At 40.4% G+C, this 26,586-nt stretch overlaps 1 protein-coding gene across 1 annotated transcript in view; it reads left to right on the top strand.

Moving 5' to 3' along the window:
• The window catches only part of ASPSCR1 (ASPSCR1 tether for SLC2A4, UBX domain containing), an 82,380-nt gene that overhangs the window by 13,865 nt on the left and 41,929 nt on the right, over positions 1-26,586 (top strand). Inside the window, exons 4-7 of the mRNA XM_070934675.1 lie at positions 10,242-10,342; positions 22,526-22,583; positions 23,580-23,653; positions 24,620-25,046. Coding sequence (XP_070790776.1) covers positions 10,242-10,342; positions 22,526-22,583; positions 23,580-23,653; positions 24,620-25,046 — 660 coding nt within the window. The remainder of the gene's footprint in view (positions 1-10,241; positions 10,343-22,525; positions 22,584-23,579; positions 23,654-24,619; positions 25,047-26,586) is intronic.

Below are 26,586 nucleotides of genomic sequence, written 5' to 3'. Positions count from 1 at the left end.
GTTCTGTAGTCTTGCTCTTTAGATTTGTTGGATGTTTTAAATAATTTTCTTTAAAATACCAAATCAACTCAGAATCAAAACCCAGAATGCAAATTTACAATGATATTCTTTCTGCATAGGAATTGCTACTTGTGCCTGAACATTTAGAAGGGTCTTCTGGCAACCTATATATATTTTATAGCTCAGAATTTCTGACTTACCTTATTATTCACATTATAAGATGCTCCAGACTGTAAGACGCACATTAGCTTTAGAGGAGGAAAACAAAAAAAAAATCTGACTCTGCCTCCCAGCATCCATCGGGTATTCATCTGGCTAGTATCCTTGTAGCAAAGAGCAAACAGCCTGCTTCCTCCATGTCTGCTGCCTCTGCCAGGGAACACTGGAGCCTTCGCTGCCGAGCAACTGATTGGCAGATGGATTGGCCTCCCAGAATACCGCTGATCAACTGTTCTAGGTGGTGGCGATTGCTGCTGCCTATTGTCGGCAATTGCTGCCGCTGCTGCCTGTTACCGCCGCCTGTTTGCCTTTGCCACTATTCGTCGGCACCCGTTTGCCCATGACAATAGGTGGCAGTGAACAGGCGGTGGCGAATGGGCGGCGGCGGCAAATCAGCGGCAATAGGCAGTGGCGGTGATCCCCGCTGCCCAGAACAGCTGATCAACGGTAATTCAGGAGGCCAATCCAACCGCCGATCAGCTGCTCGGCAGTAAAGGCTCCAGCATTCCCCACCGCCGCACCAATCCCCCTCCATCCCACCGCAATATTTGCTCTATAAGACGCATAGACTTTTCCATCCACTTTTGGGGGAGGGATAGTGCATCTTATAGTGCGAAAAATATGGTAATTTGTTAGCATCAAGATGGATCCTCTATTGCTGTGTTGAGCTATATAAGTCATCAACCTCATTTTGCAAGCCAATGGTAAGGAGTGTTTGGAATTGTAATTCAGTAACCTAGAGAAGGATCGTTGGTCTTACCTGATACGTTCCTTCTCGTTGAGTGGAGACAGCAGCCAGCGTGGGTAGTGCCCATCCAATCAGCTTGAAGGACTGAGCCTGCCAATTTTCCTTAGTCCCGCCTCTGTTGCCGGGCAGCCCAGCTTTGGCGAAGACTGGAAGACAGACTCGGTGTGTGGGACCAAGACGAAACCAAAGACAGAAAAAAACAATAGAAATGCGGAGTCCAGTTTGAAGAAGAGAAGGGAGGGTCTGGCTGCTGTCTCCACTCAACGAGAAGGAACGTATCAGGTAAGACCAACGATCCTTCTCCATTGAGAGTGGAGACAGCAGCCAGCGTGGGACATACCCAAGTTCACTGTCCCGAAGATAGGGGGGGATCACGCTGGACCGCATTGTCCTCTCCAGCAACCACTCTTTGCAGAACTCGGCGACCAAACGAGGCTTCGGCTGACGCAAACTGGTCGAGTTTGTAGTGTCTGATGAAGGGACTCGGAGAAGTCCACGTGGCCGCTCTACAAATTTCCAGCAAGGAAGCCTGTGTAGCCCAAGCTGCTGTCGTAGCCGCGCTGCGGGTGGAATGAGCAGTCAAACCTGAAGGGCGCGGAAGGGATCTAACATCGTAGGCCGAGGCAATAGTCTGGCGGATCCAACGACCGATGGTTGAAGGAGAGACTTTACTGCCTTGAGAAGTAGGTAAGAAGGAGACAAAAAGCGACTCCGAACGACGGAAGGGAGCCGTCCTCTTCAGATATATTCGCAGAGCCCGCCGGACATCGAGAGAATGCCAACGACGTTCTCGCGGATGCGCGGGCCGGGGGCAGAAATTTGGAAGAATCAGTTCCTGAGCACGGTGGAAAACTGAATTGACTTTCGGCACGAAAGTAGGGTCTAAACGAAGCACCACCCGGTCAGCATGGAAAACACAAAGGTCCGAACGGGTGGACAAAGCGGCGAGTTCAGATATGCGGTGAGCCGAAGTGATTGCCACCAGAAAGGCTACCTTGCAGGTAAGAAGTCTGAGACTGGTAGTACGCAGAGGTTCGTACGGGGAACACGTAAGAGACTGTAAAACCAGAGGGAGATCCCAGGTCGGATAGCGATGCAGAATAGGAGGACACAAATTCTTCGCTCCCCGAAGAAATCGGCGGATCAAGGGATGATGAGCCAGAGATGACAAGGAGCCGCAGGTAAGTACTGATGATAAAGCAGCAATGTGACGGCGGAGAGTGTTGGGGGAAAGACCCTGGGAGAGGCCCTTCTGTAGAAACATCAGAATGTGAATAATTGACGGTTGAAGAGGCGAGATACCGACCTGGCCACACCAGTTGTAGAAACTCCGCCAGGTGGCCGAGTAAATTCTCTCCGTAGAAGGCCGTCGTGAGGATAGCAAAGTATGCGCAACATCTGCCGGGATTTGTACCTCTCTCAAAGTGCACCGCTCAATCTCCAAGCGGTTAGATTGAGCCAGGCCGGGTCCGGGTGCTGCAGAGCGCCTTGTGTGAGAATATTGTCCGAGAGAGGAATGCGCCACGATGGGGTCACCGATAGGGACACAAGGTCCGCAAACCAGGGTCTCCGAGGCCAATGAGGAGCCACAAGGATCACTTCCGCTCGCTCGGATAGAATCTTGCGGATGACCCTGGGAAGGAGGGCCGTTGGGGGGAAAGCGTACAGAAGGCCCGAGGGCCACGGAGTTCGAAGAGCGTCGACACCGGCTGCTCGAGGATGAGGGTACCGAGAAAGGAACAGCGGAAGTTGAGAGTTCTCGTGAGTCGCGAACAGGTCGATCACAGGACGGCCGAAGCGAAGAGTCAGTTCCTGAAAGAGGAGCGGAAGGAGGCGCCATTCCGCGTTGTCTATTTGACGGCGACTCAACCAGTCCGCTTGAACATTCTGCACCCCGGAGATGTGTTCTGCCCGGAGGGAACACAGGTGGCGCTCTGACCAGATCCCCAACGCAACTGCCAGGGTTAGAAGAGATTTCGACCTGGTGCCCCCCAGTTTGTTCAAATGAGCCTTCGCGGCGACGTTGTCCGTGAGGACAAGGACGTGGGTTCCGGAGATCAGGTGACGGAATGATTTTAGGGCAAGGTAAACAGCCTTCAGTTCCAGCCAATTGATGGGATGCCGAGCTTCCGAAGGGGACCAAGTCCCTTGGGCCAGTTGACCTTGGCAATGAGCTCCCCAGCCCAGAAGACTGGCATCTGTCGTCACCACCACTCTCTTGGGCTCGAGGAAGAAGCAACCCGCCGAGAGAGCCGGGGAGCGCCACCACCGAAGGGATCTTCGCACCGGAGACGGGAGAGGGATCGGCTTCGATGAAGTGCCTCTGCCGGCCTTCTGCAAGGGCAAGAGAAACCATTGGAGTTCCCTGGCGTGAAGTTGAGCCCAGGGAACAATAGCAATCGCCGATATCATCTTACCTAAAAGTTGAGATAGGACATAGGGGGAAACCACCCGACTCCCCTCAACCCGGGAAATCAACTGTCTCAGACTAGCTTGTCTATCGGGAGAAAGGAAAACTTTGCCCTGAACAGAGTCAATCAGTGCACCCAAGTGTACTAACTTAGTGGAAGGGGAGAGATGGCTCTTCTCCAAATTAATAGAGAAACCGTGAGCCGCCAGGGTCTTAACCGTCAGACTAATATCTAAGGCAGCTTGCTGTACAGAAGGAGACAATAACAGAATATCATCTAGATAACAGAGGAGACGGACTGAACGAAGACGGAGCTGAGCCGCCAAGGCAGACAACACCTTCGTAAAGGTGCGGGGGGCCGAAGAAAGGCCAAATGGGAGAGCCCTATATTGGTAGTGAGCTCCGTCATAACAAAACCTCAAAAACCGTCTATGGGAAGGGAGGATAGGAATATGAAGGTAGGCCTCGGTGAGATCAATGGAAGAGAGGAGATCGCCCCTCCGAACGCCGTCTAGAATAGATTTTAATGATTGCATTTTAAACTTTCGGTACGCCACGTATCTGTTTAAACGTTTGAGGTCCAGAATGGGGCGCCACCCCCCCGATGATTTTGGAACGAGAAACACCCTTGAATAGAATCCCGAACCCTCCTGACCGGAAGGGACAGGTTGAATAGCCCTGATAGTCAGGAGATGCTGAACCGATGAATCCATAAGGGACTTTTTGACTGGATTACGAGAAATCGGACAGCAGACAAAGGTGCGAGGGGGGGGGGGCAATAAATTCAATGGCCAACCCAGATCTTAAGGTGGCGAGGACCCACATGTCCGAGGTGGATTCTTCCCAGACAGCGGCAAAGAGACCCAACCGACCGCCAATGGGAGGATCCAAAGAACAATCAGCGACGGCGACGGGAGAAACGACCTCCTCCCCCTCGAAAGGGCCGCTTAAAGTTAAAGGGACGTCCTCTGAATGATCTATCAGAGGAACCCCGCTGCCTGCTGAAATACCCCTCTCTCCTAACATTGGGAAAGGGAAAGGAAGAGGAGGACCCCCCATCCGCACCTCTGGAGTAGGAACGAGAGGGGTAAGGTGAAAAACGGGGCGCTCCTCGCCGGAAAACAGCCGCTAAAACCTTCTTCTTGTCCCTGGTCTCTGTGAGGAAGGGATCTAAGGCATCCCCGAAAAGCTTCGTGCCCTTAAAGGGAACCGAAGCCAATCGCCACTTATGTCTGGCATCCGCCTGCCAGTGACGGAGATACAACAAACGCCGAGCTGTGACCGCCGAAGCCAAAGATTTCGCAGAAAACCTAGCAGCGTGAAGAGTGGAATCGGCTGAAAATTGTACGGCAGCTACGATTTTATTTAGGTCCTGTCTGATACGAGAATCTCCGGGGGCTAGTTTGTCTTGTAGCTGGCGCAACCAAAGTAACGTTGTACGATTAAAAAAGGATGCTGTAGTAGTAGCTTTAATCGCCCAGGAGGAGCTTTGAAAGGCCTTTTGAAGAACTTGATCAGATCTGCGTTCATCAGGACGGAAACCCTCGTCCGGCTCGCCCGGAACGTTGGAGTTAGGAAGAAGAGCTGCAATCGGGGCATCCACCGAAGGAATTTGAAGAAGAGTCTCCAGATCCGAGGATACTTGAAAGTTTCTTTTGTCATTAGCCGAAGGAAGGGGAGCAGAAGCCGGAGATTCCCACTGGCGTTTAACGACGTCCAGAAAGAGAGGAGGAGTAGGGACGGATGTTATGGGTCTAGCTGGTTCCGCGAACATAGGGTCCAAGGAACCAGAGGAAGACGATGGGGGAGGATCCGCATTTGTAGAGGATAGACGGGCCGTATTAACCGCTTTGAAGAGCAATGATTTGAACAAGGCTTGAGGAAAGAGGCCTGTGAAAGTGGGCTGATCGGGAGGAAGGTTCTCATCCTCCGACAGGTCAGAAGCAGGATCTCCTTCGTCGATGCAGGCTGAAGGATGACTGTAGTGGGACGAAGTAGGAGAAGCGGAGCGAACAGAATGAGAACATCCTTCGTCACTGGGGTCCGCCGAACAGGGGGAAACCTCTCTCACCGATCCATGCCGACTGGAAAGACCCGAACGGGCGGCCAATGACTTTTGAACCGCTGCCTCGATCATTTGCTGTAACTGACCTGGAAGGATGGAAGGATCCAAGGAATGAGCAGGTACAGGGTCAGATGAAGGAACCTCCGGTACAATTGTTGGATCAGGCACTGGTTGAGAAACTGCGTCAGGCCCCCACAAATTTTCCTCAGAAATAGTCACTGGGCAATCTTGCAGAGAAAGCTGGTCAGGAGAAGGCGAGTGATCGGCTGCTGGAGGTGGATTAGAGGAGGTAGGAGGTTGAATAGTGGGAGGAGACAACTGGGCAGAAGCCTTGTCACATAACCTGGTCAAAACTTTGTCTCTACGTTTTTCTGCCTTGGAGGAAGAGGATGACACATCACGAGTGGAAGACTTGTGATGAGAGCGTGAGGATTGAGAAGTTCTGGAATGGGACCTGGAATCTTCCATGACAGAATGCTGGGTAACAGACGTGGAGTCTGATTGGCCAACTTTACTTGCACTGGCCTTACGACCGTGCTTAGATTTAGAAGGGGCCTTGGGCATGTCAACAAAACAAGGGGTGCTTTAAGGAAAGACCCCACACGCCTGATTACGCTTTGATAAATTATACTTTAATGTGTCAGAAGGGAGCGAGAGGAACTCCACAATTAGGCCCAGAGACTGGAATGACAAATCTATTTGGTAAATCAAATAGGCTCGATAGGGAGCGTAAGAAAAACTCCACAAACACCAAGCGTAATAAAGGAAAGGGCCCAACCACTTGAGAAATGTTGTTGAGAGAATCACTCAAATTAGCAGACAAACTGGCAGATTAAGGTCACCGTTCTCAGGTTTGTGTAACGTAAATGGGAGGGGGCGCGAGACCCCACTAGGATTCAAAGGCAAACAGTGTATAAAATGAATACAGCCTCAGGAGAAAGGGGGGGGGCGTGAAGCTCCACAACTGAAATAATATGCTGTATAAGTATAATGGCCACTGCAGTACAAAACGGGGGCGCAAAGCTCCTCAGTTGCAATAGTTGTGCCAGCAATGTATCTCAAACAATTAGCAGTCTGCAGAGATCGGCAGTTAAACAGTTAAGGCGGCAAGCAGCAACAGGTCGCAATAGAAGAAATGCGAGGTTGCGAGGCTCCCCAATTGATAAACAGCCAGCAGCACTTTAAGTTGATTTAAACAGCTAGGGCAACGGCTGCGAGGGAGCAGGCTTCTAGAGGCTAAAACCCCCAGCTGAAAGGCTTGATCACGGGGAGAGCAGGCTGTGGGGCGCCGCGATTTCCTAATGGCGGGAAGCGAGGGGCGTCCAAGATGGCCGGCGCGGCTGCAGCGCGCCCTCCGAGTTGCCGAGAATAAGGGGAAATCGAAACTTAGCCAAACGGAGCAGACGAAGGCAGCTCGAGTCAGGGGAAATGTCCCTCGAAGTTCAGATGAAATTAAAACCCCTTGGGAGGGATAGAGGCGAGGGAATCCCACACCCCTGGTTAAGCCAGGGAAAACGAAGCCAAATGAGGGACTTGGGTAACTCACGAAGTCGAAGTCAGGCAGTCCAAGGTCAGCCGGAATAATCAATCAGAGTCCAATAGCAAAGAAATAGCACAGTCACACAATCCAAAGTCAAAAAACCAGAAATTCAAACACTAGAAATAAGAATAAAGAGATTTAGCTAGAGAGCAGTCCCACACACCAGCCAGCGCTGAAGGACTGAGCCAAAAGCTGGGCTGCCCGGCAACAGAGGCGGGACTAAGGAAAATTGGCAGGCTCAGTCCTTCAAGCTGATTGGATGGGCACTACCCACGCTGGCTGCTGTCTCCACTCTCAATGGAGAACTAAAGATTTTCAGCTGTAACATAAATGATATTGAAAAAGGGAAAAGTTATATTCTCAGTATTTTTTTGTTGAAACAGAACAAAAATCAGTATATCCAAATTAGTGTATCCTCAAAAGTAGCAGACATAATTCTGATTGCTTTGTTTATCCTTTTTTGTGCATGTGAAAGAGAGAACATGGCATGTTACCTCTACTTGTTGTTAATTTGTAACATATCATCATACAGCTACAATATGTAGACCAGTTTTGACTCCAAAACCAGTATCAGAAAAATGATTTTCATATAATATTTCATTCAGCTAGAAGTTTTTCCAAATCCAGAACTCAAGAGAATGCAGTTAAAAGATATTAAATATGTGGTTTATGTTTTCTTAAGAGATACTTGAAGATCTAGAATCTAGGATTTTTTTTTTTTTTTTGGCGTACTAGACCAGGAATAAAAGCAAAGTTGGACTCCAGAGTAAAAGACCAACTGGTCTTGGTTATAAATCACATTTTACCATAAGCATTAACATGACATCAGATTTGTCTGTTAAAATATGTTGTCACAGGCTAACACATGACACAAATCATATGCTCTTTGATTTGTTTATTCTAATCAGAGAGAAGTTCTTTGGATGGGGATACCACATGTTTATTCATTGATATGGATTAACAACCATCTAGTTAATTTGGTGTGATGACCATATTACCTCTGAAGGGAATAAAAATGGTCTGCCCCCAAATGTTCTTATTTGTTTATATTATTTTCCATACTACTATACTCTAATATGACTTCTAGCATTTTATTAATAACAATAACAGAATAAAATAGAACTAGAGTAATAAGCAAAATAATCTAGCAGTATGTCTTCCATAGATGTCTCACTCCCAGTTGTAGCAACCAGGGCCCAAATGCTGTGTTGAAGAAAAACTCTCTATAGCCTTTTCTGAATAAATTCTGTTTGCACAAATTAAAGAACAACTGATTTGTATTCTAGAGGAATCCTGGCCAAATTAGAATGAATATATGGATGGCTCTCTTTGAAGGAGCTAGGCCCGTAGAAACTAAGCCAATTGGATTCTAACAGTATTATGGTTGATTGTCAAAGTGTGACAGGATTCTTTTTGAACTGGAGTTATATTTTGTTCTTCATTGGAAGCAGTTGACACAGAAAACAAGACAATGCAGAGTTTTATACTTTTAACTATATACAATAATTTATATTTTACAGCAGGACAACACAATACTGGTGTTCATCCAATGCATGGTTTCCTTCTGCCTCCCTCTATTCCCTCTTCAGCACACGGGGGGGGGGGGTGAGTGGGAGAGGGAGGGTGAGAAGGAGGGGGGAGCGGGAGGAGCTGGAATTTACTGTAATATGCTTGGAACCGCTTGAATTTTTCCTGACTCTGCTCAGACAAATAACCTACTGTTTCTCCATTGGGGAAAGACTCTCTCTCAGGATCTTGGGTGAAGCAACCAGCCAGGTCCCTTCTTTACAAGCTTGGGTGGAGCTCTTGATCCTCTGGGTCTTTCCTTCTTCCAGGGAAGCCACCCATGGATCTTCCTTCTCTCTCTCTTCCCAGCTGATCCTTTTGTCCTGTTGCAGTCTTTGAAATGTGTTGTGTTCTGAATTAAGACAATTAACTTGGCTTTTTGAAAACTCTAAAGCATTTATTTTATCTATTTTTATTCATTCAATTTTATTTTATTAGTTTTATGTTGTGCTGTAAACCTTTATAGTTGGCAGATAACAGATTTAATTAATAGAATAAAGAAACAAATGTACAAAAAAAATATTGGAGTAAACTAAACAAAGAATCATGTTGGTTTGCAACTACCGGTAGAAGTATTCCTTTGGACATAATCAATTTTGAGAAAAACCAACATGACTCTTTGTTTAGTTTACTCCAATATTTTTTTTGTCCTGATGTGCTTGGGAAAAAGAACCTACGGTATAAGTGTGTTTAGAACATGTTAACAAAGTGTTTCAATTCCCAAAGAAGCAGATCTCAAGTTATGCTTGCATGAGATGCTCAGATATTATTAGGGGTGGTGCCATTTGTAATCTATGTGCTATTTGTTATAGAAGGTTAGAAGCTAATTGTGTTATGAAGAGCCTAAGTAGCTCTTTTGGGTCCCTTTAATCTAGATACTGGGCTTTAAATTCGTTGTAAAAAGCTAGAACAAATAGTACTTGAGTTGAAATAATATGGTAAGCTTGATACCTTACAAAAATAACAGTTTATATGGATTAAAAATGACACCATATGCTGAGTGAAGCTTATAGTTATAACTTAGTTTGACATTGGGTAAAGAAAATAAAGCTTTAGAAAATGAATTTAAGTTCAGATAAGATTTAAGATCTAATGAAAACAATTTGATGGAAAAATCAGAGTTTCATTCTCAAAATGATTACTATGAACATATATCAAGATTGCTGCTTTAGGATGATTCCCTGGAAAAATTTAAATTAAAAAAAAAAAGCTTGAAATACATAAAATAACCCTGAAAGTACGCAAAGAAACAGACTTGTTTCTCATTTATAATAAGCTTGTTCCTATGAAAATAATTTAATAATAAGGCACTTATCAAGTTTGGCTACTGTAGAACAAATAGATCATGGAGTAACATAATTTTTTTCTTCCAGACATTCTGGATGAGTAAAAATCAGCTGCAGTTTGAAGTGATATATTCCACAGCGGACTTTGGACTTTCTTTAATGTTTATAACTCTGTTAAGGCAATAATAAAAATAAAACTTAATCCATGCTGTCAGCTATTTGTTTTAGAGATGTTGTTTATAAGTGTTAAATGCCACAAATACCTGCTGCTCTGCAGCATTAGTTGAAACCAAGGACAGGGGCCAGATTTCTGTTTGCCAGATGTGATCTTGAACAAGTTTCATGAACTGCGTTACTAATAGATGAGTATGCGTATATCTTCTATACACATGTATATTATCTCATAGATACGGATTGCACTGCAATTGGATGATGGTTCTAGACTCCAGGACACATTCAGCTCCAGTCAGACATTGTGGGATATTCTTCACCATTTTGCACAGACCAGGTGAGTGTAAGAACAAGAATTAAAAAAAGGAACATGAACATACAACATTTGAAACCAAATTTTATGGGCAACTAAGATGTAGAATGAATATCTGCTATGCTGTTATTTCACTAAAATCTCTCTTAAAATAAATACAGCCTAGGAATGTATTTAGTCTTGCTCAAAATCCTGCATTATTGAACAGATCTGTAGTATAATGGCCATTACTTTAGATAGAATTTGATCATATTGTGATAAGAACCTGCAGTAAGATAGTCAGATAGCATTAATTCACTTACCTTAAGATGATCAAAATAATGTTCTCTTTAGAGAAATTGGTAGGTTTCACTATTTAAAATAAATGATTTAACTAAGGAATTATATAGAAAGCCAATTTAAACTTTACTTGGGTTGTTTTCTCCAATCCATTTGGAAAGAACGGTATACTACATTAGTTGTACCAATAAAGGACCCTTTGTCATTTTTTCTGAATCTATAGACAAGCAGTAAAAAGGAAAAACAAGTCTGGCTGAGACTATATAATAAACTAGACAACATGTCACCCATTAGATCATCATTTCAAATATATTTCCTTACCTAAACAGAAACCGAAAGACCACAGGCGAGCAAAAATTAATTAAGAGTTGAGAATTTCCCTTTACCCTATACTTTTCTCTCTTCCCCTTTTCCTCCCTTATTTTCCCATTGTCTTCATTTTTCTTTGTATTTCTGTATTTTATATTTTGATAAACTAATAAAACATTTGAACTGGCACAGGGCTAGGAGAGAGGGACTGCCTCACCTGGCTTTCTTGCCTAAGATTGATAAATGAATACAGATTGATATTGTTATATACCCTGGACCTTTTAATTTGGAGATCCTTCTATATTATGATATTCTTAACCAATTATAATTATGTTAAAGTAGTAGAAGCGAGAATGGTTTCCAACTTCCTGTTATCTTCCTCATTGAGTTTCTTTGAGGGCAGCTGGCAGAGAACATCGGAAATCTTCCTTCTTTCCTTTCTTTGATTGTGGGAAACTATCAGGGAACTTGGGCAATCGAGTTTGCACTTCTTGTTAAGTTCCCTATGGTCTTGGTGACTTGGAAATGACAATCATCTGACCATGACTGATCACAGTGGCGCAGCAGTGTTGAAGCAGCCATAAATTTGCTGAATTTCAATCCCAAAGAGCCGTGAATCAATTTTGGACGCATTCTGTAAGTTAGCCCATTTGAGATATATTGATTAAGAAATTATTTCCCTATAAAGTACCTTTTCTCCAAATTGAAGATTACAAACAAATAGACACCACAGTTTAAGGGGTGTATAAAAGACAAATCCATGTGTTGATAGTTGTGTTGTGTGTTAAAAAATACTGTATTCAAATACAGTTTGGTCCTGAAACTTTATTGGTTTCCTCTGTCATAGTTTGTTATATTGCACATTTGTTTTCATGCCTAAGTAAGTTTCTTTCACTATTATATTTCTGTGCCTGAGAATATTTATATAGTCTTCAAAATTTTTAAACTAAAGCAATTGACTTTTCCACTAGAGTATGTATTTCTTCCCCTTGATTCCTTTGGTCGCAAAAGTATGATTGGATAATGTATGAAATGACTGGTAAGACCCGGAAAACCACTAAACAAAACGATCGCCTTATTTTTCTGCCATTCTCCTCAATTTTAACTTTTATGCTTCACTATACTTTTTCTCTCTGGTGTTAAACAACTCTGATTATTTTTTACTAATAATAAATTGTACATATTATGTACAACTTCCTAGGTTCTGATATAATCAAATGGGAACATGAAGAACAGTTATTCTGGAATTGACGAGATTTTTCTCTTGTCTGTTGGAAAAGATTCTACAGAAATAATAGAAAATATTTGCCGCTTGGGTTTTAGATTTTGGCAGTGGCTTGCTCTCCAAATTCTACTATTCTTCAGAGTGTTTCAATTCAATTATTGACTGGACATTTCCAAGCAATTGAGGTGTTATTTTAAAAAAAGGTTTCTTATTGCCCTTTGTATCTTTTAGGGTTTTTTAAAAAAAGGATTAGCCTATGCTTCATATATTCTGTGAATTATGAAGCTTCTGTGATGGTTTGCCTCCCTCTTGCTGCAACCTACATTTAGTGTTCTTTCTGTCTGAAGTGGATTCAAGACTCCTTAAAAACAAATGTCAAACTAATAATCTGTACTTCACAGATGATTTGTTACTTAACTTTGTTTTTTGTGGCCTAGAAGGCTGAACTTCTTAAATTGTAAACAATTGTTGCAAATTATGCTGAAGCATCTTTCTCTTCCTTCTCCCTCTTCCCCCCAAAACCACTTCTTAGCGAGCTTGCCTAATACTTAGAAAAGGACCATCACTGATGTGCATTTTTGTCTCTATTTGTTCTTTGATTTTTACATGTGTGAGTTTCTGTGTGTGTGTGTGTGTGTGTGTGTGTGTGAGAGAGAGAGAGAGAGAGAGAGAGAGAGAGAGAGAGAGGGAGAGAGAACCCTCTTCTAGGTTCCTTTCTGTTTTAAAACACATTTACTATCACCCATTTGTTACGTTATAGGATTGTTTTATTGGTAGTTATTTCTTTCAGAATCGGAACTGTTCCAGCAATATCTCAGAAAGACTGTCAGACTAGAACGTCCAAAGCAGTGATGATAGGACCATCAAGAAAGGGTGGATGAGCCAACTTGAATGCTTGCATGAATAACAACAGATGACTGTTTTGTTTTTTGCCAACCTTTGATTTACAGTTTTTTGTACTTTTCCCCTGACACATTCCAGATACAATTTCACAAATAATATTGTTTATGTCTAGTGAGTTGTGATTACATAGAAAATCTAATTAGAAATATCTTCAAAAGATGTCACTTATTTCTTTGTCCATGTGTTGGTTCATATTTTAATATATGCATTAACAAACCGTTCTGTAGGGGTTCACTGGTAGAGGTTTTATCTTTTTGTCATTTTAACAATCATTTAAATTTAGTCTCCACCATCTTTAAAGTGATCTAATAAATCACCTCTTGTCTATCTAGCTCATATTTCCTACTCAGTGAACTTCAGCTACATTTTATAGATACTGTACTGATCCCTTGTATAAATTAGTGTCTTGTATGGAATCAGTTCCTTGCTTGAAAACAGTTTCAGACTGTAAGAAGTTCCCCTTTCACAATTACATCAGAGGTGGTATTTAGCAGGTTCTGACCAGTTCGGGAGAACCGGTAGCGGAAATTTTGAGTAGTTTGAGAACCGGTAAATACCACCTCTGACTGGCCCTGCCCCCATCTATTTTCTGCCTCTTGAGTCCCAGCTGATCGTGAGAGAATGGGGATTTTGCAATAACCTTCCCTTGGAGTGGGATGGGAATGGAGATTTTACAGTATCTGTTCTGCCCCAGCTACGGATCCCAAAGAACACAGCACACACAAACTCTGAACAAAACTTAGTTTACTCAAATAACACAGTTTTAGCAGATGCCGGCTGTTAATAAGCGTTCTTAACAGCCTGCCAGAATTCCACAGATAAGATAGAGTCTTACTGAAGTTGGCAGAAAGCCCAGAAGCAAGGTTGCAGAGAAATGATTAGCAAACTAAAGTTGTTTCCTGCAGCTTGTTACAAGCTGCATTCTTTCTTAAATAGGCTAAGGGCGTGGACAATTAGCCCCAAGTCTTACTCTCGAGGAGACCTCCTCCTGAGGAACCACTCCTGCCTTTTGGCAGCTCTGCGTGTCCGTGCATTGAGAAGAGGTTCCTCCTCTTCATCCTCTTCACTTAAAGGAGCCTCTGGAGGTTCTGAAGGCCCTGACTGAATCCCTGCCTCTGGCACCACATCTTCTTCAGCCTCCTTCCTGTCCGATTCAGGCGCCGGCTGCCCAGGCTGCTGGCGCAGCACCACACCAGCCTCCTTGTCGTCAGGATCAGCAACAATCCACGCAGGCTGCTGGCGGGCCACAACAGTATCCTTCCCCTGGAATGGGGAGGGAATGGAGATTTTACAGTATCCTTCCCCTGCCATGCCCACCAAGCCACGCCCACCAAGCCACGCCCATAGAACTGGTAGTAAAAAAAATTGAATCCCACCACTGAATTACATAAATGCAGAATGCAATATTTTTATGTAGACGAGATTTTCTCTCCTCTCTCTCCTTTACTGTTTTGCTTCACATCCGTTCTGAAAAAGATTTCTGAAGGGCTGATAAAAACACAACTGTGTTAAAGGTCCACAACATTCAGTGATACGTGCTAATACATACTGATAGCTGTGAAAAACAACTAGGCATCATAATAACATTCTCTTGTTTCTATTACTCAGCAACTGATATTTAGTTAAATATTGCCTCTATTATTGGAGGCCATATATAAATATCTTAATTAGAAGTTGTGAAATAAGAATTATCTACCTTGAATTTGCCCAATCCTTTTAAAGTAATGCAAGTTAGCAACCCTCTCAACAATATATGGTAGTGTTTTCCATAATTTAACCATACACTTTATGAAGATCTTCCAAAAATTTAACTGCCATTTAGTTTCATTGGAAGAATGTGGTTTAAAAGACCTCCTTATTTAAGCTCCCAAAGCATTATAACTTTCTTCATCAGGAAATTGCTTCAGCTCCGTAATCATCCAGTGTTGTCATCATTTTAGGTTTTTTATTTTTGTGCTTAGTTTCAACTGTACAATACAGCTCTTGGTTATGTAATGCAGGTAGTCCGGACTTATGATCACAATTTAGTTCAAAATTTCTGTTGTTAAGCAAGATAGTGAGTTTTGCCCCATTTTATGACCTTTTTTGTCACAGTTAAGTGTATCACAGCAGTTGTTAAGTTAGTAACATAGTTAAGTGAATCTGGCTTCCCCATTGACATTCTTGTCAAAAGGTTGGAAAAGGTGATCACATGACCCTGGGATACTGCAACCATCATAATGTGATGAAACTGAAGTTGGAAATAAAAGTAGTATTGCTCATCTACTATTACTTAGTGGTGTCAAATAGTCCCTTACACTTTATCCTAAGCAGTCAAGATGATTTCCCATTTTTGCTTACCCTCTGTCTCCACTTGTGATTTAAAGCTTTAAGGACTCTTAGACATTAGTAAAGTTGCTTATAATGACATCAGAAAATAGTTCAAACTTGGAAGAGGATTACTTTTAGCCAAAAAGGTTGCTAGGACTCTTAAATATGATATGGAGACAGGTTACTATTTAAGAGAAAACTGATACAAAATATTTTATAGATGGTGTACTCTGTTAGTAAATTGCCAAGATATATAAATCAGATAGTAATAAATGATGGAACTTCTATGATACAGATTGAACGTTTTACCGCATGTGATGGTCATGTAAAAAAACCTTCAAAAGTATTGGAAAATTATATACAGTACTATTCAGAGAAAATTTTAGAAACTAATGTTAAGTTGAAATAATTTTATAAAAATTAGGCATAATAAGCATAACTCCAGAAACATTAACTAAAAAAACCAGCTTTCTAAGATACATGTAGACAGCAACAAGGAATATTTAGCACAACATTGGAAAAGATATATGTTTCTGATGACAGCTGATTGGGAATTTAACCTTGGAGAATGTATAGCAATGAGAAAATTAACAATGTACCGGTATATTCACAGTAGAAGTTTGACTAAATTCAACCAACAAAGGTTTCCATAGACATTAGATATTGCACAGCAAGGGAAATTTAAACATTTAGAATATAGTTTTTAAGTAGAAAAAGAGCTGATTAAAGAACTAAAATTAGAATTATATGACAATTTTAAATGTTTATAAATATTGTATATCAGTTGAAGTAAACTAAAGGCAAATTAGAAATTAATTATTTTGGTAATGTTTTTAGAATTTCTTTTTTCTTTAAATAATAAAACAGTGGAGATACCAATATTCTGCTCAGATATTTTTTTTAAAAAAAATCATTTAAATCCCTTTCTATTTTTTTTTAAATGTATTCTGCTTTTTATGGTTAATTCTTCATTTACTGAGCATCAACAATGCAACTTTTGCAATTTCTCTGCCTACTAATTTTACATCTTTGTATTATTTTTTTTCTGTTTTTTTGTTTGTTTGTTTGTTTGGGGTGTGTAGTGTATGCATGTGCATGGGTATAATGATCAATTTAAAAAAGGTTGCTAGAACTGTGCCATTAAAGTTCTTGAACTTTCTAGCTTATAAAAACAAAAAAAAAAGTGTAATTAATTAAATTACTTTTAGGATCCAAATATTTGGGCTGTCTCCAACTGTATCTTTTGAGGTGCTCTAGCAATTATTCATTGTCATTTCATTCAGTTAATGTCATAATCACTTAGTCATTGGGCTATAGTTATTTTACTTTTGTATTTTTTCCTATTAATGGAATCATCTATTTAGATTGACTCAGAACAAAATGCAGTTCTCTAGAGGTATGGATGCCTAGTAATGGTTTACTTCTATACAATTTTGGAAACAGTATCTTCAGTAGTTTAGCGGTACTCAGTAATTTTTCTCATAATATTTGAAATTTCAGGGTTTTTTTAAAAAAAATTAAAGCACCTGCATGTTCATAATTCCTAGTGTTTGAAAAGGAAAAATCTGTAACATTTAGATAAAACAGTTCAGATATCTAATCCAATAAAAATATTGCATGGTTAGTGGGAAATATGTTTGCATTTTGTACACAGCTGTTTGTTTCAACTGTGCAACACTCTTCTTTCTTTCTTTTGATCTTCTGTTCCTCCCCCTCATTGTTTCTTCCACCTGCCTAACATCTTCAAAAGAAAATGTTCTATCACTAAGACTTCAGTCTTGTGTCTTTTTTTTTTTTTACCTAAGTTCAATTTTCCTAACCTAGCAGCAAATTGAACCAATCTGCAGGTGTAAATGGTGTGCATATGGCTGCAGTCTTAAACAGGTGAATAGCCCTTCAAGTCCTCTTGAGAGAGGAGTTTTGGATTTTTTTAACACAACAAGAAGATGTATGAAATTCTGATGCCATTAACTCTGCTGCATCTAGTGAATTGTGACTGTTTTTAAAGAATATGTTACAGATTTATTTCTTATCTCTATTTAACTATATATTGTTAACAGTTCTGGCAGTGAATATAATAAAATGGTTTTGTGTATAAAAAAAATCTTAATAGGAATGAATTGTGTAGATGCTTTGTTTCAATTATTGAAACAATAAAAAGAAAGTAACAGATAATATAAAACAGGTCTCATGTCTAGACACAGCCTTGCACTCATAGAAGGATTGTAACTCAGAAATACAGCATGCACTTTGAATATATAGACTTCTATCTTCAAGCACTTCAGTTTAAAGAAGCCTGGTGGCTCAGCAGACTAATAGCATTGTGATTAACACCAGCTGTCTGCAATTACTGTAAGTTCGAATCTCACCAGGCTCAAGGTTGACTCAGCCTTCCATCCTTTCTAAGGTAGGTAAATTGAGGACCCAGTTTGTAGGGGCAATAAGCTGACTTTGTATAAATATACAAAAGTATGAAGGCTATTGCTTAACGCATTCTAAGCCACCCTGAGTCTCTGGAGAAGAGTATAAAGGGTATAAATCAAATTAAAAAAATTTCTTAGACTTTCTGCTTTTGTCTAGGCAGTTAAATGTATTTACCTGAGGAATTAATTGATGAACTTGGCACTCACTGAGGCATATTTTCCCAACATGTGCAATGTTTGCTTTTGTTTTTCTGATGAATATTTTAAATATTAAATATAATTGGTTTTCCTGTAAAGAAATTTGGCTTAACTCGCCCAAGATATAGTAAATATTACAAAAGTATCAATTTCTCTTAATTGCTGAAACACCACTGGGCACTCATACTGTGTGGGATGGAACAAGAGTTTTGGATGACTTCTTTTTTTAAAAATTGAAGGAATAGTACAAAAAAAAAAGCCATATATGAGCTAGTTTAGTAGCAGTTTGAACTCCTAGTTGCATTTTCACATTCTGTAAGCTGGAATACTTCTGTCTTTTATAAAGTATCTGGCTAAATAGCTTATTTCAGAATAGATTCTGGTAGCCCCAGCCATTTTGTCTACTTGCTAACTCTTCAAAGCTCATTCTCTGACCGTCCCATATGGAGAATGCTGTTAGAGCTCTGTGCCTCTTCTTGGAGCAGAAGGGGATAAGTGTGGTCAACCCACTGGAATTTTCCCCCAGGTCCCTAGTGTCCATTTCTGCTAATTAGGTCTGAAGAAGGTCTGGAAGCTATTGTGAGCTGCTGCTGCTCCTCCTCCAGCATGCTCTAGCCCTTACACAAGATGTTTACAGGCCCTGTCAGATCCCTACATGAGGGAATCTAATCTGCCTGCTGTTCTCCTTCTGAAAAACAGCACATCAAAGTAATGGCAGCGTGTTTGATGTGTCTGCTTGCCTCAGAGAATGCACGTAATGGATTAACAGTTGCTGGAGGAGGGGCCTGCTGGCTTCTAACCATCTCTTGGGAATCTTTGTGTATGTTGTTTTTTGCAGACACTTGATCAGAGAGTACAGTCTTGGATAATAATGCCAGAGGTGTTGAAATTAAAAGAGATGTCCCTTTTCTTGAAATTTGTCTGCTAGATCATAGCATTCTTAGTCTTGCATCTTAAGCCTGTGATCCTATCTTTTGCAAATAAATTGGTTCCTGTTTATTGTGACTTTGGAGAAGTATGTCTTGAATATTCTTTTCTTGTTAATAGCAACCCTGAGGGCTCTGATCACCCACCTCTGCAGTTAGATAGCTTGTAGAAAAAAAATGAATAAGCTTAACTTAAGGATAAGTGAGAATTGTAACCCTCTCAAAATATTTTTTTCAAAATGTGCATATTTCTCATAAACTGGAAAATAATTTAGAAGTAAGGAAACAAATACAATAAAAGATTAATTGATCTGCATATTTAAGCAGAGAGCTCTGGTGCTTCAGATTCAGGTTGAATCCCTTTGTACTCCAAATACAATATTGGGACACTAAATTAAAATTGCCATTCAGTAACATTTAATTGTCCCCTCATCTGAAAGCTGGAGATGGAGGAAGCAAATACTACCGTTCATAGTTCCATAAGTCTATAAGGAAACAACCTCTTGGTTTTTGCCAATCATCCCTTCAGTAAATAGTACCCACAATTTCAAGAGCTTTAATTGGGCTAACATTTAAAAAAATATGCTTACTTCCCTTTCTGATTTACACTTTAATATGTTATTGATCATAGCATTCATGTCATGTTCTGAGTTAAGGATATACTTAGGAGTTTATCATTAGCATACTTGCTGGCAGATTACTCAAGTTTCTGAATGTTTATTTTTAATAATTTCTGCAGCAAAATTGTCTTGAGAAACTTTCTGTTTCCAGAACCTAGGACAGGGGTCCCCAACCCCCGATCCATGGACTGGCACCGGTCCGCAACATGCCAGAAACTAGTAGGCTCAGACAAGTGAAGCCCCATCTGAAGGATGCAGGCAGCACACAAAACCACACCCTCTCTGGTCTGTGGAAAAGCCTCTCTCCATGGAACCGGTCCCTGATGCCCAAAAGATTGGGGGTTGCTGGTCTAGGGACTTGTCATTCTGCAAGATTTCTCTAACATGCTCATTTAAAACCTGCTATACACTGATTGATTAACTAATCCAAAATGTGGCAGGGTGAGCAGGTCTCATTTCAATGCATGTGATCTTTGCAACCCTTTGCAAGCTGCATTGATTACCAGTATGTTTCCAGGTGCAATTCAAGATGCTGATGGTCACCTTTAAAGCCCTTCGTGACTTGGGCCAGAGTTATGGGACCATCTCTCCTAAATTGTTTCTGCTTGTGCCATCTAGACCAGCAGGAGGGGCATCTTTGGGCCCCATCAATTAGGGAGTGTTTTTTGGCAGGGCCCAGGAGTTGACCCTTTTTTCCTATGACGCTCATCCTCTGGAACATCCCTTCTGGAGATCAAATTGGGCCCAACCTTGCTGGCCTTCTACAAGGCCTTGGAGACTTGGTTCTTTCCTCAAACCTGGGGCCGTGTATGTGATGGAGCCAGGTTTCTTTCAGCTGCTATGTGTTTTAAAAATGTGGTTTTATTATTTTTAATAAAAATGTGGTTTTAGTTATTTTTAATATTGTTGGCTGCCCAGAGTTGTGTATTTGAGATGGCAGCCATATAAATCTAATAAATTAGTTTGTCCCTTAATATTGACGTACCCTTTATTACCTTGACCAAGTACTTTCTGGATAATTTTATTTTTTCTCTGTGTGGCAGAACTGATCTGTTAGGCCTGCTTTCCCCTGCCTCCCAAATTACAAATGTTTGCAAAAGGAAGGTATCTCTTTTTCTCTATCATAAATATAACATAGATTTAAATAGTATTTTTTTCCATTAGGATCATTGGTAGAGAAAGTCTGAAGGGCCACACATGTTGTCTTCAGATTTGTAGAGAATTTCAACACAGTCCAAAAAATGTCTTTGGAATTAGCAGGAAACGAGATAAATGCACATGTAAGCAAAAAGAGATAGAAGATATGCAAAATCTATTTATCCCAATTATTAGGCATAGTGAGATAGCTTGATTATGCTGCAGATACTAGGAGATAGTAAGTGGCACTGATTTACAATTTTGGCAAATAGGCTGTGTGCCATATGACTTGCTGTCTTCGTGCACATTTAAATATGATTTTTCATTTCCAGTGCTGAAGTTTCAACTGCCAATCCGTTCAGCATCTTTATATGTGGAAAAAAAGTGGGAGTGCTATTTCAAAACATATTGGGCTGCTTCTGGCAGAAGAATAAAGGAATTCAAGTTATGGTCATAATTGGAAGAAAAAACTATAAAGAACGGGAATTTCCATTTGTAAGAGTCGGTAATAAGAGTTTACGTAAATTTAAAAATAATACTTTCATCTTTCCACAGCGTTTCTATAAGTCTTTTGGCAGGTATTGCCTTCTGGAAGGACATATTATATTTTTATGTTGGATGCTTTCTGCTTGAGTTAATATAGAAAGCTTGGATCTTAGAAGATTTGTTGTTCCACTAATTTTTATTATTTTATTTTGAGTTTTTTTCATCAAGTCACTTCAGGTTCAGTCTTGTTAGATTTAAATTTTTGTTGCTTTTTTTTCCAGTCCTGAAAACTTAACTATTGGTTTAGTGGTATTGGGTATTGAATTGAATTGAAAGCCTTTTATTTTTTTATAGATACTACATTGCTGGATATTTTAATCTTTACCAAGTATCTAAAATCACTATCTAATTGACTGTTAACTACAAGGGAAGATTGGAGGAAGGAAAGGAAGGAAGGAAGGAAATGCTGTGAAGATTGCCAGCTGTACAATGATGGGATCAATACTGGTTAGACTGATGGTAGCAGATTCCTGAAAGATCAGAGAGCTGGAGGCCCAATTCATACTTCTACACATGTGCAAAATGACAGATGGCTCAGAACCACGCACCCAAAATGGCAGATACACAAAACATGTTAACACAGAGTGTTCAGTCTGAACTTGCCAACTGAAGATATAAAAAAACTAAAGAGACTTCAGATAATGATCACCTGTATATGTAATAGTTTACATATAGATTTAAGCCAGCACTCATTTGCTTTATTGCTTCCTTATATTCATCTACCCTGGAATTCTTCAACTGTTCTTATTTATTGTTGTTGTTCAATAATAGTTTGTGTTGCTTTACCACAAAGGTATATAAGGTATTCTTCATGAAGGTCAATAGTCCTTTGACAAAACAAAAACAAAACACTAAAATTGCACCAGACAGTCTTGGTGTTTCCTACAACCCAAAATGGTGATAGAAGACAGTGGTCATTAACCAGGCAGGAAGCTTGTTTTAATGGCCAATAGGAACTGGACATATTATTGCCATCCTTCTCACTGAAGTTACATAGATTGTTTATATACAGTAAGAGTTAAGTTAGAAGAAGGGAGAAAATACCACTTCAGCAGAATACAACCTCAGTCTGACTCTGTAGTGAGTTGGGATGAGAAAGAGAGGAAGAACGTATCTGAGCTTTGCAAGGCCTTTTGTGTTATGGTAAGTGGAAGATGGGTACGAAACCATTGAGTATTAATATTGGTAAGCTACTCGGGGCTATCTGTAGACTTTTCTCTGAAAAAGCTTAGAAAATTCACAGACTGTACATTAGATTTGTTTTGGGACTTTTGACACCAGAACAGGGTTTTCTTCAATAGGGCATACTTCATTTTTATGTTTCCTTGCAGGGAATATGTGGAAGAGCAAAGTGAAGTGTCCCCTGTCTGTATTTACATGCGAGACGAAGTAAGTCAACAAACCCACTTCTCCGCCATTCCCCTTCATCTCTCACTGAAAATGACAAAATTACTCTGCATAGCTTTCCAGTCTGGAAAATGAGTTCCTCCTTTTGACTCACTGAAGAAGGGAAATTGGAAGGACTTAGTCTCTTCAAAGTTTGAAGTATTTTGTGGGGTGAGGGGGAAAAAAAAACCCTGCTGGAACATAATCATGGGCTGCTTAGCTCAAGCCTTTGAACCCATAAAATATACTCAATGATCTGTTTGTGTGTTTTTTCAAGTTCTTATAAAACTCGAGACTCACAACAGTGGTTTCAGCTTAATAAATATTTGCTTTTTCCTTGTTTTGATCTCTGCGGGGTTTTTATTTTTGTTTAATGCTTTTATATGTCAGTACTTTAGAGTCATTCATCACCTACCGTAGAATAAATGCCAACCTCTCCTTCCAGGTACTGAACAGATCACCCTTATAGTAATCAGTGTTAGTTCTGCTATCCTGGAAGTGGAATACTGAAAGAGGGGGGGGAGGAGTGGATAGGCAGAATAAGCCTCTTCTAAGCTTCCTCTCAGGATAAACTTGTCATCATATAGCTAAATGCAGTTGGGCATGTTTAATTTACTACTTGAAGATAGGAAGAGCATAAACTTATGAAATTGCTTAATTCCAAATTGGAGGAATGGTTAATCAAGGCTAGTGGTAGATTCCAATATCTCCAATTAGGTCTTTTTCAGTTCTGCTGTCTAAGATTTCTTTAAATGCAAATGTCAAAAATGGAATGTGGGATTTTATTTATACAAAACTAACATTTTTTTTAAAAAAAATAATCCTTAACACTCTGAACAAGGGTCAACAAAAACAGAACTATTTAGAAGCATTTAGAGGAAGAGTACGTGAGACAGAGTGCTATATATTACTCTGATACTTAAAGTATTCAAATAACTTTTGAGCGAGTTGCCTTTTCAGAACTGATAAAACAGTACTGTATGTTGTTTTCCATTGTAGGTATCTGGGAAAACTGCTTTGGAGAAGACAAGTCTGAAGTCGCTTGGTCTAACTGGAGGCAATGCCATTATCAGGTAGGGAAGAGCATTATTTCCATTTTTTTCCCCTTTCCCTTTTTGTTTTTTTCTTCTTTCTTTTCTTTTTGCCCAAGGGATAAATTTACTTTTGTGGGAGTGAGCAGTTAAGGGCATGTTTTTGAAGACCTTCATTAGGTTTGTTTGCCAGCAGTGAAAGTGCCTCCCACCCCCCTTGTTGATATTTAATGTTCTGACCAGTATCTGGTATTTTGTTTGGTGTTTAATTTACTGTTTTATTTATAGTATATATCACCAGTTTACATCCTGAAGAAAGAACAATGAAATATAATAATCTATTGTAAAGCAATAAAAATGTAAGATTAAAATATTTGAAAAGGCAATCTGGTCCTAAAATTGATGTTTCCTTTCTGATGCCTTAATGATAGGTATATCTTCAGTTTCTTTTAAAACAACAGTTGGAACTGATTGTACTTCTTTTGGGAGATAATTTCACAATTGAGACATGGTAGTCCTTTGGCATTGTGAGAAAACCATCAGTAGGATAGCAAGTAGGCCTTCCCCAAGTCATTATAGAACAATGTCATTCTTTTAAAATAAGACTTAAAAATTATAAGAGCTGGCACAGGGCTTTGCATTCATTATCATATATTCCTTATTTAGCCACCCCATTTTGCAATTAGACACCCGTGCCAGCTAAGGTTATCTGAATTGTTTTCAAGAATACTCCCAAAAAGAGTTAAATTCCCTGTTCATTAAGAATTGCCCTTTATCAAACTTAAACTTCATTAAATTTGGCAGAGTATCTCAGTCTATTGTTCCTTTTTTGTTACAGTCTGTGTGAGAAATGCTTCATTTGTTACTGAAAAAAAAACCTGAATCCCATTTTCCAATAATATAATTGACCACATATTTCTGTACTTTTTGACCGAAAAAGAAAATAATTTCTCCTGTCTATGCGTACACATACTTAAGCCTTCTTTTTCATGTCTCTTATTTTAATAGAGTGAACACAAAGAAGGCTGTTTCCTCTGATAATGCAGAAGGTGGGAGCAATGAAATCCTTTCTAAAGAAGTACCAGAAGGGTCAGCTTCTACAGAAGAGCCAGAGGCTGTGTCTTTTGCACACCTGCCTGCCTTTCCAAGCTCATCCTGCTCAAGTGAGGCTGCACTTACCAACCAATGTACTGATAAGCAGAACTGGAGTAAAGAATCTCAGGATAATTCAGAGGAGCTTCGTCCTCCTTCAGAGCCTATGCCTACCTCATTTGTCCCTTTCATGGGCAGTGGTCAGTACCTGGGTGGCGGCTGTCCCACACCAATGCTATCTCCAGTATTGACAAACCAACCAAGTTCTCTGTCCAGTCCTGGAGGGCCTTCCAAGCCAAAGAAGTCAAAGAACAGCCAAGAAAAACTAAAGGAGCAAAAAGAGGTAGCCGTTTAGCTTGCTTACAGTGTTCTTTGGGAGGAGAAAGTTCTCTAGGCCTGTTCTCTTGACAATTGAACCTATGTGTTAATATATTCTCCCAAATTTAGACAAAATTATGTCACATTCTCTGAAATAATTAAACCTTCAGTTTATTTTATGTGATTTATTTATAATTTATATGATAGCAAACAGTTTCATAGGTGAATGATAATACTCTTGAACATATCAAACTGTGTGACTGAAATCATTCATAATCTCTTGTTTTAATTTTCTAGAGCATTCATCTTCTCAGGTGTAACACAGTTCATGATGAATGCTGTTCTACTTCGTTATTAGGAGCTGGACGAAGACCGTCATTTAATATTTCTGCGTATGGTTGATGTGTTCAGTTCTGATATTACATTGAGACATGGATACACCCTCTTACATTGTTTTGCCTGTAGCCATGGGAACCCCTGCTATAACCTTGACCAACGCCTTATGTTGCCAAAATCAAAATCACTACTTAAGAGATGCTCTTGGAGCCTGCCTTCTCAGACATGGTAGAGTGCTGTCTTTAGAGTGGCTGCAGGTTCTGCTGGAGCCTTCCCTCCCTCATATTAAACAGCGTGTGACTTTGACTGCTGCTTTCAGGCGCTTTGATCTTGGGTGCCTTTGCCGCTGATTGATTACGTTGCACTCCCTCCTCCATTCCTTCCATTCCCTTCTCTTGCTCTCATCAACAGCCCTAGAATGGGGCTGGCCACATGGCATCTGTTTTTTGTCCCTTTTTAGTGGGGGGGGGAGGAGAAGGGGGGAAAACAAAACAAAACAAAACAAATTATTTTTAAACATCAAAGGTCCATTTTAGCAAAAGAATCTTCCCATTAACATTGTGCTTGTGTGTGGAGTTTTTTCCTTTTAATTTGATGGAAGAAGCTGGATAAAATCTGTGCCGGCGTCCCTCCACTTCTGGGCTAGGACTGGTTCACAGACAAGCTATGCTTTGACTTTGATGTCAAAACATTAATTGTTAGAAGGTAGCTTCACTCCCTATTCCCCTAGAGATCAGAAGAATTCTGCAATGCGGGAGGTTTCAGTCATATCCAGCATGTTTTTTGGAAGTTGTAGCATGCCCCTCACCTTTTAATTGTGCAGCACAGTAACATTTAGGTGGGTAATAGATAGCTTTGAGTGGCTTGACCACAGCACTATAATAATCCTAGTGTTGAAGATTCTGTCATAGGTTGAGTTTGGAAATCAAAACCAAAATAGGTGAAAAAGACGAATATGTTTATGTTTATCTTTCCTTTAACTGCCTTGTGTTGTAATTCCTGGAATGGAAGAACTGTCTAGTTCAAAGAGATTATCCATCAAATCATTCTGTCACCCAGTCCGTGCTATATGTATTGTGTAGCTGCTGCTTGTCCTCCTTTTTTGGAATCTGTAATTGGAGAATTGCTTCTAAGAACCGCATTGTGGAAACTGAACTATTATTCATCAGTCTGTAGCTCCATATTTGAAACAGAGTGCTGGTCTGGCAATTGACTTTGTATTGGTGGTC

This window comes from Pituophis catenifer, unplaced genomic scaffold, assembly GCF_029215685.1.
Source record: "Pituophis catenifer annectens isolate HBS135680 unplaced genomic scaffold, rPitCat1.0.hap2 SCAF_2, whole genome shotgun sequence".
In the NCBI taxonomy this organism is placed as follows: domain Eukaryota; kingdom Metazoa; phylum Chordata; class Lepidosauria; order Squamata; family Colubridae; genus Pituophis; species Pituophis catenifer.
The sequence above is the reverse complement of the archived record's forward strand: the minus strand, read 5'-3'. Positions and strand labels throughout refer to the sequence as shown.